The 14,714-nt window shown below is 43.6% G+C and overlaps 1 protein-coding gene across 3 annotated transcripts in view; it reads left to right on the top strand.

The window, feature by feature from the left end:
• The window catches only part of ldlrap1b (low density lipoprotein receptor adaptor protein 1b), a 93,647-nt gene that overhangs the window by 29,167 nt on the left and 49,766 nt on the right, over window positions 1–14,714 (top strand). For all 3 annotated transcript variants that reach the window (XM_079528141.1, XM_079528140.1, XM_079528142.1), the window contains exon 2: window positions 14,076–14,218. In XM_079528141.1, the coding sequence (XP_079384267.1) occupies window positions 14,076–14,218 (143 nt within the window). The remainder of the gene's footprint in view (window positions 1–14,075; window positions 14,219–14,714) is intronic.

Genomic DNA, 14,714 nt, shown 5'->3' with positions numbered 1-14,714 from the left:
CAATGAAGGATAGACCTCTGGGGGTCCCCGGTCAATGAAGGATAGACCTCTGGGGGTCCCCGGTCAATGAAGGATAGACCTCTGGGGGTCCCCGGTCAATGAAGGATAGACCTCTGGGGGTCCCTGGTCAATGAAGGATAGACCTCTGGGGGTCCCTGGTCAATGAAGGATAGACCTCTGGGGGTCCCCGGTCAATGAAGGATAGACCTCTGGGGGTCCCCGGTCAATGAAGTACAGTAGGATAGACCTCTGGGGGTCCCCGGTCAATGAAGGATAGACCTCTGGGGGTCCCCGGTCAATGAAGGATAGACCTCTGGGGGTCCCCGATCAATGAAGTACAGTAGGATAGACCTCTGGGGGTCCCCGGTCAATGAAGGATAGACCTCTGGGGGTCCCCGGTCAATGAAGTACAGTAGGATAGACCTCTGGGGGTCCCCGGTCAATGAAGGATAGACCTCTGGGGGTCCCCGGTCAATGAAGTACAGTAGGCTATAGGGTTTCAGTGGTTAAATGGCCACTTCACCCCTTTTGCAACCAGAGCTTATTTTAGTTTATGTGTCTGTGTGTATTATATTTTTTTAAATATATTTTAGTCATGATGCCATGTTCATGAAAATGTGGTCTCGCTTCCTTCCTGGACTACAAAGTCACACCTCCACGCAGCCTCCCCCCCTCTCCACAAGGAGGGGAAGTGCACTAAAGCATTATGGGCATTGTAGGAATTCTGCAATCCAGTCAAACCCTGTTCAGACACACAGACTTCATAATGTTTCTGGCCATAGGGCCTGTTATCTACTCCAGATACTATCAACATCGAGTGACTGCAGTTTCTTCCAGCAGTGAAATGTCCCTTTTAAAGGAGCATTCAGTGATTTGGGTGATTTGGAAAAAAAAACGGTCCACCCGGTAACAAGATGTGCACATGCACAAGCTCTACAGTGGGGGGAAGTACAACAGACCAACAGCACGTGCACCAATGCCCGCCCCACTCGATCATGATTAGAGGAAGGCCCCTCTCATCCTGATTGGATGAAGGCTTTGCCACCCAATGCCCAAACCGAAACTAGGGTTTTTTGACCCCAGGGGCTCACTGGGGACAGGGAGGAACTCCTTATATGGTCAGCACACTTTATAGTAGGGAGGATTATCCAAAAAATAAGAAAAAATAAGTGATATTTGAATTAAGTGAAATCACTGAATATGCCTTTAAACGCTACCAACTGTAAAAAAAGAAAAAAAAAGTATTTAAAAGTTATAGTGCCCAAGGGCTTAACGATTTAGATTAGAATGTCAGTTTACAAGCAGGTGAAATATAATGACGCCCCGAGGTGCAACATAGCCAGTTCTCCTACAAAAACATGTCCAGGAGAAGATTAAAAGCTCTCGGCTTTACAGTGAATTTGTTGGCTATAAAGAGAGGAAATTCTCTTTTTGTTTGTCAGTCTGATAATCATTGCAACAGATTTAGTCAATACTGTTCAGACTGTTTCTATCTCTTACTGTGAGGCTGTGAAACCACTAAGACAAAAGAAAAGCTCAGAAGGCTTAATAAAAGATTGATAAAAATCAACAGAGGATGATGACGGACCTGATGGAGGATGACGGCAAGAAAAATTCACCTATTGTAGAGTAGACGGTCCGTCAATTCTCTGTTATGTCTTTGAAGCCTCTGGAACAGAAGACCGTGAAAGGAAATGCACTGTACATCAAAGCCAGTCTGTTGTAGACTACGGGTGCAACGGTTTATCAAACTAATCTATTTAATCACTCCCTATTTTAGTCATGTCGTTATAGGTGAATTGTTTCAAAACATGCAAGTCCATGTCATATAGAGATGGTGAAAATAGTAGGTCTCCAAGCTCACAACATTATTTTTGTATGACACTATTTTTGTGACAAAGTATACATGCATCTTGATTATTCGATTCATAAAAAAAAGTATTCAGTTGAATCATCGCTAATAAAATGATCAACGGCTGCAGCCCTAGGATCGACCATCCTGAGTCTTTCCAAATGACCAAAATATTTTCTTCCAGGCACCATGCTTGCCTCCCCAAAGTGTCTCTCCAATTAGAGCGATGTGCTCTTGTATCGTCATCACGACATCAAACCTTCGCCTCAATTACCGAAAGATTATTTTCAAAATGGTGAAGATGGCACATCTACAAGTTCACAATGCGACACGTTGTGAGCTTGTAGAATGGTTATATTCCGCTGTTTTTGTACGCCATGATTTAGGTAATTATATGTAATCAATTATTTTACTTTTTTTGTCGATTGCAGGTTAAGAAATTCAAAATGATTTAATTGCCCGCTCTCACTCTATTTTGAGTGGTACCAGACAGCACAAGATTGAGGACATGCCTGCGATGTAGGGGTGCATGTGTGCAACGGTTAATGAACTAATTGATTGATTGATTAATCAATTATAAAATCACCTCATGAAAATAATCTCTTAATAATTGATCTCTATGGTGGGCATCTTGCTTCTGTATCAATCGATGAATCAACAAAGCAATGGAACAATCCATACGAAAATAATCGGTACAGTTAGTTGCAGCCATACTGCGATGCCAGCAGTGCACGTCTGTGGTCTCTAAGCTTAAAGTTAAGGTATACCGTATTATCCGCCTGGGGTAATGCATCCTCTGCATGATTTCACCCATCCTTACTACTTAGGAGCAGTGAGCAGCCACAGTGCGGCACCCAGGGACCAGTTCCACTTCTAATGCCAGTACCTTGGTCAAGGGCAGTGGCACGTGTACTCTGTACTGCATGTACCTACAGTAACATGCATGTGTAGGTGGAAAGTGGAGTAACTGTAGCCTGGCTAAAGCCAGACCGAATCAGCCGTTGTGATTTGAGTCTGGCTTATTAGCCAGGCTAGAGTAACTGGGGTAAACCCAGCAAACATTACACGCACGCGCGTACGTACGCATGCACGCACGCACGCACGCTGCCTCTTGATCTTCTGAGAGAGATGTGGGGGTGGGGAGGCGGGGGTGGAACACACACAAAGCAAAGGTTGTCGGGATCGGGACTCGAACCCTAAAAATGATCACTCCAAAAGAAATCCTTGGTTGATGCTATCGCTGTCCAGTGTAAATACAGCTTTATTCTACTCCTGTCTGGAGCTTCTAGGCCCCTCTTCCCCAATAACTCTGAGGAGTTAAGACCCCCGGCCTGTCTACCCGTGACGAAAATCTCTCCTCTCCTTGACCTGATCTCAGTGCTCTAGCAGCTGTCTGACCCCCAGCTGGCTGTTGATGTCAGCTTTTGAGCGGTTAAAAAAAACTGCACACTTTGGCACAATTTCTGTATGCCATGCATTTTTCACACCCTTCTATTCTCCGAAGCACGTCTCCAGTCTTGACATTCATCAGTCAGAGTCGGTTGCCTTGCCAGGCATGCAAAACAAAACAAAGCGTGATGTTCAAAATGTAGAGCAGGTGTGCTTCCTTTGCTCTGATTGCCTCCTTGGCTGTGGGTACTCACTCGGCGGCGTTGCCATGTCTGCTTGTTATAAGTGGCTTTTAGGCTTGTTTTTCTCTGTACCGTTTGCTTGCAAATACTGTATTGGTGGTTGCGTTTTTTTGGGCTTGGTTATAAAGTGTAGTTGCTTATTTTTGGGCTTGCTTCCTAAATGTTGTTTTAACCTAAACATTTTCATGGCAAGGACCCCCAGATTAATATAGGCTGTTTTGTCCACAAGACCCCCCCCCCCCCCCCCCCCCCCCATCTGAAAATATTTTGTTCCAGGAACCCTCATACAAGTTTTGTTTTCTTTCTTTGACGATAGCAGATCTGTAACAAGCTCAGAGTCATAACGCATGCACGTTGTGAGCTTGTAGATTGGCTATTTTCAAATAGCCGTAGCCTATATAGTCACTTCTTTTGGGCTTGTTTTCCTAGACCTGGTTGCTTTTTTCTCTCGCAAAATCTGTCAACAAGTGTGCTCAGCTACAGTCAATAGTTAGGACTGTGAGCATGTAGTAGATGGTCTAATTTCTGTGAAGATATTTGATGCATGAAAAGACTAGACACAAGTATAGAGCCCAGAGGGTTTTAGGTGGTTCAATTCTGCTACACAATGATTTCCCCAAATCCATCCATGAGCACTTTCACATCAAAGCCCATGTGACCCATCACAAACATGGTGTCTGCTGGAAGCAGATTGGCATTATTTCACAAAGGAAGAGCAAACTATACAAACGATTCTAATGCACAATCCAGACTAGAAGGAGGCAACACGGTTACTGCTGCTGCCAATGCAGGAGGGAAAGCTGCCAAAAGAATTGCAGACTGTGTGAATGTGTAAATTAAATGGGCTTATAATGTCACACTCACTGCCCTATCATTCAGGCATAAGGATATCTGAATAATTTGTCTGTGAATTGTAAGCAGTGATTTTCAACTAAATATATAATTTCAACAACCCCCAGTTTGACATTCATCAGTCCACAGACCATTGTATATGATTTGCTTTATCTCTGGGACGCCAAGCATTATTCATTTAAATATGAGATTGTACAAATGGACCCAAACTTGTGTCCATACATAGTACTTACTTTAAAGTGTCTCACGATCCGCGCACCGAGCGCCACGGGATCGTCTACGATCAGTGACGCCAAAGAGAATTGATTGTTTACTACTAGGTGTTTGGTTCATAGGCGTTGATCTGTTGTTACCGCAGACATAAAACGGCTCCAGAGCAGGTTGTGTCATGGTGTGCAGCATAAGTTGCCATGGCAGTGTTCCCCTGTAAGAAGTGAACCCTGAAGCTAACCGTACTAACCCCAAATCCTGTTTCTTACTACATGGGCCCTGGTGAAAACATTCTCTACCTGCTTTGGAGATGATTTAAAAACGGCTGCATCATAGCGGATTCAGTCAGCCTGTTCCTCTCTGTCTCTCTCCACTGCTAGCTTGACAACCTGGCTTGACTATACTATAGACATAAGCATAAGAGAGATTATTACAATGTGTTGTTTTCTGTAAGCCTGTTTTGCTCAATACAAATGGACCCCTCGACACTGCAGCCCCTGACCTGACATCATGATGTCTGTCATTTTGCACATTTGCCAGCATCCATCTCTGGAATTGAAAACGGCATTTGGCCTACAGCTCCTCCACACCGCCCTTGTGCTTTGGTTTATCCATCCCTCCTTCCTTCGATCGTCCACAGATGTCTGACTCTGAGCCATACCATGATCTGACACGAGAGCCACAGTGAGTGGGAGATGTGATTGGTCCAGAGTCCAGACAGACCAATGCAACTAGTCGAAACTCCTTGCAGCAAAATGGGATAAGGGAAAAAGGGATAGTTCCTCTAAAAAAAATATGTTCCTATCGATTACTCACCCCATGGATGGACTTGAATTATGGATATTTTTGAGGGGCACGGAGACGTTTGAGAACTTTGTTTAGAAGGTATTTGTGGAATCGGCCTCAGGTCTTGATGGGTTAAACGGGGTCTGTGTATTCTCACCATAAACCGACTGACTCAGCAGGGCTGGGTTGTGCACATTACACTAGTCACTAACAACACAAATACTATTCTCCATGTTGGCTGTCGGCAGTCTGGCACATTAATCTGCACTACCATAATACCAGCCACTTTGCCACTGGGATAACTATTATTTAGAAAGGCTGCTGAGAAAAGTATCTGGTATAGACGCAGCCAGCTGAAAAACAGAATCTTGCCTTGAGTCCTCCTGACTTGGTTATTTAGTTTGCATAGTCTGCACTTTTTACAGTGACGCTGCCTTGACTCGAGCATCAGCATTGCCGTATTTAGTCGTTTAAACTAAAGTGTCTTCATTATTATTGACCCGACTGCTTACAGTATCTAGTTGTTGTTTCATGGTGATTGCAGAAACCTTATGCACATCATGTTTTTAGGTGGGTTTCATTGCAGAAACCTTATGCACATCATGTTTTTAGGTGGGTTTCATTACAGAAACCTTATGCGCATCATGTTTTTAGGTGGGTTTCATTGCAGAAACCTTATGCGCATCATGTTTTTAGGTGGGTTTCATTGCAGAAACCTTATGCGCATCATGTGTTTTAGGTGGGTTTCATTGCAGAAACCTTCTGCGCATCATGTTTTTAGGTGGGTTTCATTGCAGAAACCTTATGCGCATCATGTGTTTTAGGTGGGTTTCATTGCAGAAACCTTATGCGCATCATGTTTTTAGGTGGGTTTCATTGCAGAAACCTTATGCGCATCATGTTTTTAGGTGGGTTTCATTGCAGAAACCTTATGCGCATCATGTTTTTAGGTGGGTTTCATTGCAGAAACCTTATGCGCATCATGTTTTTAGGTGGGTTTCATTGCAGAAACCTTATGCACATCATGTTTTTAGGTGGGTTTCATTGCAGAAACCTTATGCGCATCATGTTTTTAGGTGGGTTTCATTGCAGAAACCTTATGCGCATCATGTTTTTAGGTGGGTTTCATTGCAGAAACCTTATGCGCATCATGTTTTTAGGTGGGTTTCATTGCAGAAACCTTATGCGCATCATGTTTTTAGGTGGGTTTCATTGCAGAAACCTTATGCGCATCATGTTTTTTAGGTGGGTTTCATTGCAGAAACCTTATGCGCATCATGTTTTTAGGTGGGTTTCATTGCAGAAACTTATGCGCATCATGTTTTTAGGTGGGTTTCATTGCAGAAACCTTATGCGCATCATGTTTTTTAGGTGGGTTTCATTGCAGAAACCTAATGCACATGTTTTTAGGTGGGTTTCATTGCAGAAACCTAATGGGCATCATGTTTTTTAGGTGGGTTTCATTGCAGAAACCTTATGTGCATCATGTTTTTTAGGTGGGTTTCATTGCAGAAACCTTATGTGCATCATGTTTTTTAGGTGGGGTTTCATTGCAGAAACCTTATGTGCATCATGTTTTTTAGGTGGGTTTCATTGCAGAAACCTTATGCGCATCATGTTTTTAGGTGGGTTTCATTGCAGAAACCTTATGCACATCATGTTTTTAGGTGGGTTTCATTGCAGAAACCTTATGCGCATGTTTTTTAGGTGGGTTTCATTGTAGAAACCTTATGCGCATCATGTTTTTAGGTGGGTTTCATTGCAGAAACCTTATGCGCATCATGTTTTTAGGTGGGTTTCATTGCAGAAACCTTATGCGCATCATGTTTTTAGGTGGGTTTCATTGCAGAAACCTTATGCGCATCATGTTTTTTAGGTGGGTTTCATTGCAGAAACCTTATGCGCATCATGTTTTTAGGTGGGTTTCATTGCAGAAACTTATGCGCATCATGTTTTTAGGTGGGTTTCATTGCAGAAACCTTATGCGCATCATGTTTTTTAGGTGGGTTTCATTGCAGAAACCTAATGCACATGTTTTTAGGTGGGTTTCATTGCAGAAACCTAATGGGCATCATGTTTTTTAGGTGGGTTTCATTGCAGAAACCTTATGTGCATCATGTTTTTTAGGTGGGTTTCATTGCAGAAACCTTATGTGCATCATGTTTTTTAGGTGGGGTTTCATTGCAGAAACCTTATGTGCATCATGTTTTTTAGGTGGGTTTCATTGCAGAAACCTTATGCGCATCATGTTTTTAGGTGGGTTTCATTGCAGAAACCTTCTGCGCATCATGTTTTTAGGTGGGTTTCATTGCAGAAACCTTATGTGCATCATGTTTTTTAGGTGGGGTTTCATTGCAGAAACCTTATGTGCATCATGTTTTTTAGGTGGGTTTCATTGCAGAAACCTTATGCGCATCATGTTTTTAGGTGGGTTTCATTGCAGAAACCTTCTGCGCATCATGTTTTTAGGTGGGTTTCATTGCAGAAACCTTCTGCGCATCATGTTTTTAGGTGGGTTTCATTGCAGAAACCTTATGCGCATCATGTTTTTAGGTGGGTTTCAGTGCAGAAACCTTATGCGCATCATGTTTTTAGGTGGGTTTCATTGCAGAAACCTTATGCGCATGTTTTTAGGTGGGTTTCATTACAGAAACCTTATGCGCATCATGTTTTTAGGTGGGTTTCATTGTAGAAACCTTGTGCGCACCATGTTTTTAGGTGGGTTTCATTGCAGAAACCTTATGCGCATCATGTTTTTTAGGTGGGTTCATTGTAAAAACCTTATGCGCATCATGTTTTTAGGTGGGTTTCATTGCAGAAACCTTATGCGCATGTTTTTTAGGTGGGTTTCATTGTAGAAACCTTGTGCGCATCATGTTTTTAGGTGGGTTTCATTGTAGAAACCTTGTGCGCATCATGTTTTTAGGTGGGTTTCATTGCAGAAACCTTATGCGCATCATGTTTTTAGGTGGGTTTCATTGCAGAAACCTTATGCGCATCATGTTTTTAGGTGGGTTTCATTGCAGAAACCTTATGCGCATGTTTTTTAGGTGGGTTTCATTGTAGAAACCTTGTGCGCATCATGTTTTTAGGTGGGTTTCATTGTAGAAACCTTGTGCGCACCATGTTTTTAGGTGGGTTTCATTGCAGAAACCTTATGCGCATCATGTTTTTTAGGTGGGTTCATTGTAGAAACCTTATGCGCATCATGTTTTTAGGTGGGTTTCATTGCAGAAACCTTATGCGCATGTTTTTTAGGTGGGTTTCATTGTAGAAACCTTGTGCGCATCATGTTTTTAGGTGGGTTTCATTGTAGAAACCTTGTGCGCATCATGTTTTTAGGTGGGTTTCATTGCAGAAACCTTATGCGCATCATGTTTTTTAGGTGGGTTCATTGTAGAAACCTTATGCGCATCATGTTTTTAGGTGGGTTTCATTGCAGAAACCTTATGCGCATCATGTTTTTTAGGTGGGTTCATTGTAGAAACCTTATGCGCATCATGTTTTTAGGTGGGTTTCATTGTAGAAACCTTATGCGCATCATGTTTTTAGGTGGGTTTCATTGCAGAAACCTTATGCGCATCATGTTTTTAGGTGGGTTTCATTGTAGCATGACTGTGACTCCAGGGAGAGGGTTGAACCCATCATTCTTTCAAATGCAATTCAATCATGCTTTGGAAATGTTCTTGGCATTTACTGCACGCTTGAAACTATGAGCCATAAAAGAGCATAAGCAGACCACTTAAAGGAGCATTCAGTGATTTGGGTGATTTGGAAAAAAAACCGGTCCACCCGGTAACAAGATGTGCACATGCACACGCTCTACAGTGGGGGAAGTACAACAGACCAACAGCACGCGCACCAATGCCAGCCACACTCGATCATGATTGGAGGAAGGCACCTCTCATCCTGATTGGATGAAAGCTTTGCCACCCAAAGCCCAAACCGAAACTAGGTTTCGACCTTTTGACCCCAGGGGCTCACTGGGGACAGGGAGGAACTCCTTATATGGTCAGCACACTTTATAGTAGTAGGATTATCCAAAAAATAAGAAAAAATAAGTGATTGTTGAATTAAGTGAAATCACTGAATGTACCTTTAACCACATTAAGCCTGGTGTCACTATTTTTGGGCAAAAGTTCAAAACCGTACTTAAAAAAAAAAAAACAATTTAGCGTTGACCGGTCCAGTGGTTTGCTAGATTAGTTCCGGACACACAGGCGGTGCTGATGGACACACAGACGACTCTTTTACAGAGGGCTAGACTCCCGCAGAGCCGAAACAACATGGCCGCCCTGTCCTGGGTTCAGCTCACCCCTAAAGGTCAGCAGGAAAGGCCCTGGGCATGTTGTCTGGTGGTCCTCTTTATGAAGTCCATGAACATTTTATGAGCTGCAGGAAGGGCTTCATGAATTGGTTCTAAAGTGGAGTAACACTTTTGTTTACAGTTATGTGAAGTTCCATGTTTTCTTTTTCCCCAGTTGATTTATTTGTCAGTATATTTGAAAATTTGTTAAATATCCACTTTGCACCTATTCGACTGCATGTTTAATTTGGTCTCAAGTCTGTCTCACATGTAGAATATTGTGCACACATCATTTGAACATGAACCCTAGCACCGTCCCCTATTCTGGTCATTGCATAATGGGTGGAAGTAGATATGTGGCAAAATTAGCAGATCTACAAGCTCATACCGCCGGCCTGTGAGCACCATTTCGTCATCAACCCACATGACGAAATGTGCCTGACCGGTCAGTCACACAAGGCTTCAGATGTTATAATCGTGTAAGTGTGTGTGAAATGAAGTTAGTTTGTGTACATATGAAAGGATGTGTTCTAATTATTGGCTGGTGACCCGGTGGTTAGCACTGTTGCCTCACAGGAAGAAGGTCCCCTTTCTCCCCAATTTAGTAGGAAATGTGTGTAGGGAGGCCTACACACATTTCCGTGTTGTCACTGCTTGTCACTGTGCTATCCCAGGTGTTCTCAACCCGTGGGTCGCCAAATTATTTTAAAGTCAATTTGTATTGGGGGGCGCGAGACATATGGCCAAAGCATTTCCGGGGGGTCCCCAGCCAAAAACGTTGAGAACCCCTGTTGTATCCGACTGACTCACCTTCCAGTGAGGAGCCCCCACCGGGAAGGACGTAGCCTTTGTCCTACTTCTCCTGCCCAACACTCCCCGCTGGCAGGGGCCGCCCAAGCCCGTGGCACCCGAGACCGACCCTCCCCAGAACACGTGCGAATTGTGTTCGTGTTGTTTGAACGAATATGTGCGTTAGTAGTAGGCCTAACTAGAAATGCACTCTGTCGAGGTGCCAACTTGCGCCTTGCACGAGCACCACGAGCACCACTAGCACCACGAGCACCACGAGCTACCGGAAGGTCGCCAGTTCGAATCCCCGGACCGGCACGTTAAAATTGAGCAAGGCATTGAACCCCAACCATAAAATGTTCTATGAGCAGGGCGTGGCTGTAAACAAGCATCTCGAGCTTAGTCCACTTACCCTGGGTAAACAAGCATCTCCAGCTTAGTCCACTTACCCTGCAGGGTAAACTAAGAACTTTGCTTTTGCTTTGCTTTCCTGTGACCAGACACCAAACGGGGCCCAGGGCTATCTCTCTCTCTCTCTCTCTCTCTCTCTCTCTCTCTCTCTCTCTCTCTCTCTCTCTCTCTCTCTCTCTCGCCCATGTGAAGAGAGGCAGACGATGACCTTCAGCATTCTCCAGATAAAATTAAATGGGTGGGGGGGGGGGGGGGGGGGGGGGGGTTGGAGGAAGACTCTGTATTCTGCTCGCACCAAAATATTAGACTATTAGATTCCGACTAAATGCCAATGCCTCACAGACTACAGAAAGGTCTTTATTCACTTTTTTTTTTAGAAAGTAATACTTCTACTGTAGGTGAAATGGATAGAATTTCAAATGAGTTTTGAACAAAAATGACTGTACTGTACTCTGCCTATTTAGTAATAATAATAATAAACTTTATTTATATAGCACCTTTCATACATAAATGCAGCTCAAAGTGCTTCACAGGGCAGAACATAGAAATAACAATAAAACACAAGCAAACAGTTAAAACGATAAAACAATATAATGGCAAAGAACATCAAAAATAAAAGTATAAAAACGAAAATAAAACATAACATGCAGTAAATCAGTGAGTAGGAACACAGATATTAAAACTCAACTAAAAGCAAGAGTGACGAGGTGAGTCTTGAGTTGAGCTTTAATAATGTCTACAGAGGGTGTGTAATTTATACCAGGCCGTTCGTTGGCCCGTAAAAGCAGAAAGCTGCCTCACCATATGTTTTTGTAGACATATTTTTGAGTGGTGCAACCACTCCAAGGAACAGCAATGTCCGTGTTCAACTATGTATGTTTGTGTGTGTGTGTGACTATGTGTGTGACCAGTACCAATGAGTACCAAAAGTGGCACTGTTGTGCCAGAAACAGAGACAGAGAGATAGTATTGCACTGTTGCCTGTTAATTACAGAGAGAGAGAGAGAGACAGAAAGATAGTAGACGATATATTTTTATTAAGTGGCAACACACAATGAACATGAACGTTAGCCTAGCACGTAGAAACACACATGAATGCTGCGTGCGTGCATGAACGCGGTGCGTGTGTGGTGTGTGCGCGTGCGTGCACATGTAGTGTGTGCATGAACGCGGTGTGTGTGTGAGACTGGGTCAGTGTGTTCTAACCAGGAGTTTAGTAATGTTAGGCTACACTGGGAATTCCACTTCCACTTCAAGATGTTTTAAAAGAATCACACCCGTGTGAACTGAGTGGTGCAGTGACATCACACACTAACCATAGCAACCATGCTCGTTTTTTTGGTACGAACACGGGTACACGGGTACAAAGCCAGTTGTTGGAGTGGTTTGCACCACTCAAAAATAAAGTCTACAGTACAGTAACTATAACAATAAATGTGTAGTTGCACCACTCTGTTCACACGGGTGTGATTTTTGGGGTACTTCAAGCGGACCATCAGTGGTGTAGTAGTGTTCTGTACGCTGTGTGCTGTCCAACTTGGTAGAAGGACAAGGCAGTAAAGATTTTAAAAGTGGTTACATATTTAACAAAAAATAACAAGAGCTTGTGGATAAATTAGTACATTGAATCTGTTGGAACACCTGTTCCTTCTTCCATTTCCATTTGCACGTTTTCTTTTTTTTTTTGGTGTACAAGCTTTCCAACTAACGGCAACGATTTGCAACTTCGGCTCAGAATAAGGGGAACATGGTGGATGTTCAGGAAAGGCTGTCAAACAGTGTTTCCATGTCTGCTTATCGTATTATAGGCCCTAAGTGATTTTGGGCTTGTTTTTCTGTAAAGTTGCTTTTAAATATTGGTAGTTGTGGGTCGTGTTTTTTGGGGCTCGTTTCGTTTCGTGAGTAGTTGCTTGTTTCCCATTGTTTTGCTTTCGCCTGTTATTTTATTTTTATTTTTTATGGAGGGACAGACAGTAGGCTGACAGGAAATGGGGAGAGAGATGGGGGGGAAGACGATCGGGAGTCGAACCCGCGGCACACTGCCAGACTGGATTACCTGCAGGCAAGGTGCCTGGACCACTGAGCCATGGCCCAGGCCTGTTTCCCATTGTTGCTGAAACCAGTGGTTGTTAAATATTGTCAGGACCCCCAAATTAATTTGTCCACATATCTCCATCTGAAAGCATCTTGTGTGTAAGATTTGTGTTGTTAGGAGAGAGAGAGAGGGGGAGGGAGGGAGGGAGGGAGGGGGAGAGAGGGAGAGAGAGTGAGAGAGAATTCAAACCAGTTATTTGGAGTCCCACTTGCAATATCCTCATGTCCTACTCCTGGCCCACAGGTTAAGAATTGCTGCTGCATACCGGTAGTATCTGTAGAACTTATTTTCCTTTCAGCTGTTCCCTTCAGGGGTCGCCACAGCGGGTCATCTGCCTCCATCTCACCCTGTCTTCTGCCTCCTCTTCTCTCACACCAACTAACATCATGTCCTCTTTCACTACATCCATAAATCTTCTCTTTGGTCTTCCTCTAGGCCTCCTGCCTGGCAGTTCTAACCTCAACATCCTTCTACCGATATACTCGCTATCCCTCCTGTGTACGTGTCCAAACCATCTCAGTCTAGCCTCTCTGGCTCTATCTGTAAGACGTCTGACATGCACTGTCCCTGCTCTGATGTACTAGTTCCTGATCCTATCCATCCTTGTTACTCCCAGAGAGAACCTCAACATTTTAGTCTCTCTGCTACCTCCAGCTCTGCTGTTAAACTACTTTCTGGAGTATAATTATTTTGGCTGTGCACCTTTTATGCTGCCCGGGAGATGAACCCTAAGATGTTTGACTTCGGTGCCCTTCCTGCTAGTGGCTGCTAGCAGGCTCTTTGACTGTTTTGTTTTATTGGTGTTGTGTTTTTTTTTTTATTACGGTAGCCAGAATTTACTTCCAAGGCAAGTTTATTCAGCTCGGGCAATTCATCGTGCTTTACACACAACACTAAGGCCAAGTGCAAGAGAAAGACATTATACAAGGGCATTTAAATGCAACTACAAATAATTACTAAAACAACTGACAGTTGTAGCCTACCCTCTGTTTTCTGGGAGTTTGTTCCGGATGTGGTGCATAATAAAACTGCTTTATAAACAAAAACGGTAGAATTCTGAAATCAATTCTTTGACAGACGGGAAGCCAGACTGTGTGTGTGAGTGTGAGTTGATCTGAGAGTCTTTCTTCTCTCTCTCCACAGAGCTTCCAGAGAACTGGACGGACACGAGGGAAACGCTTCTGGAAGGCATGGTGTTCCAGCTCAAGTACCTGGGAGTCACACTGGTGGATCAGCCCAAAGGAGAGGAGCTGTCAGCAGCTGCCGTCAAGAGGATAGTGGCCACGGTGAGACGCACACACACACACACACACACACACACACACACCTTACACTCCAAATCAAAACATACGCCATCAAAAACCTGTCTCCAAAACACAGCGACGCAGAAAAAACAATCATAGAAAAACACAACAAACATTATTTTCTCACAATGGATGGACATGATGTGTTTTTTCCTGGCGCGGGCGGCTAGGGTAGCGGTCGGTCGGGGCACCTAGGCTGCTGATGCAGCCCGACGGCGTGGCGCGGGTTCAACTCTCGATCCCGACGACTTTTGCTGCGTGTCACTTCCCTTCACTCTATCCCCACTTCGGTCTACTGTAATCTATCAATGAAAGCAAAAAAAAAGACAATAATAATAATATAGGGCTTGTTCAAAATAACTGAGGTAATTAATTTGTTATTTTTTTTTTTTTTTTAAGATATCTTTTTTGCGGCTTACGCCTTTTATTGGTTTTTTGAAGGGACAGACAGTAGGCTGACAGGAAAACGGGAGAGAGA

This window comes from Electrona antarctica (assembly GCF_951216825.1).
Source record: "Electrona antarctica genome assembly, chromosome: 18".
Taxonomy (NCBI): domain Eukaryota; kingdom Metazoa; phylum Chordata; class Actinopteri; order Myctophiformes; family Myctophidae; genus Electrona; species Electrona antarctica.
Note: the sequence above shows the minus strand (reverse complement) of the source record. Positions and strands in the feature narration are given on the sequence as shown.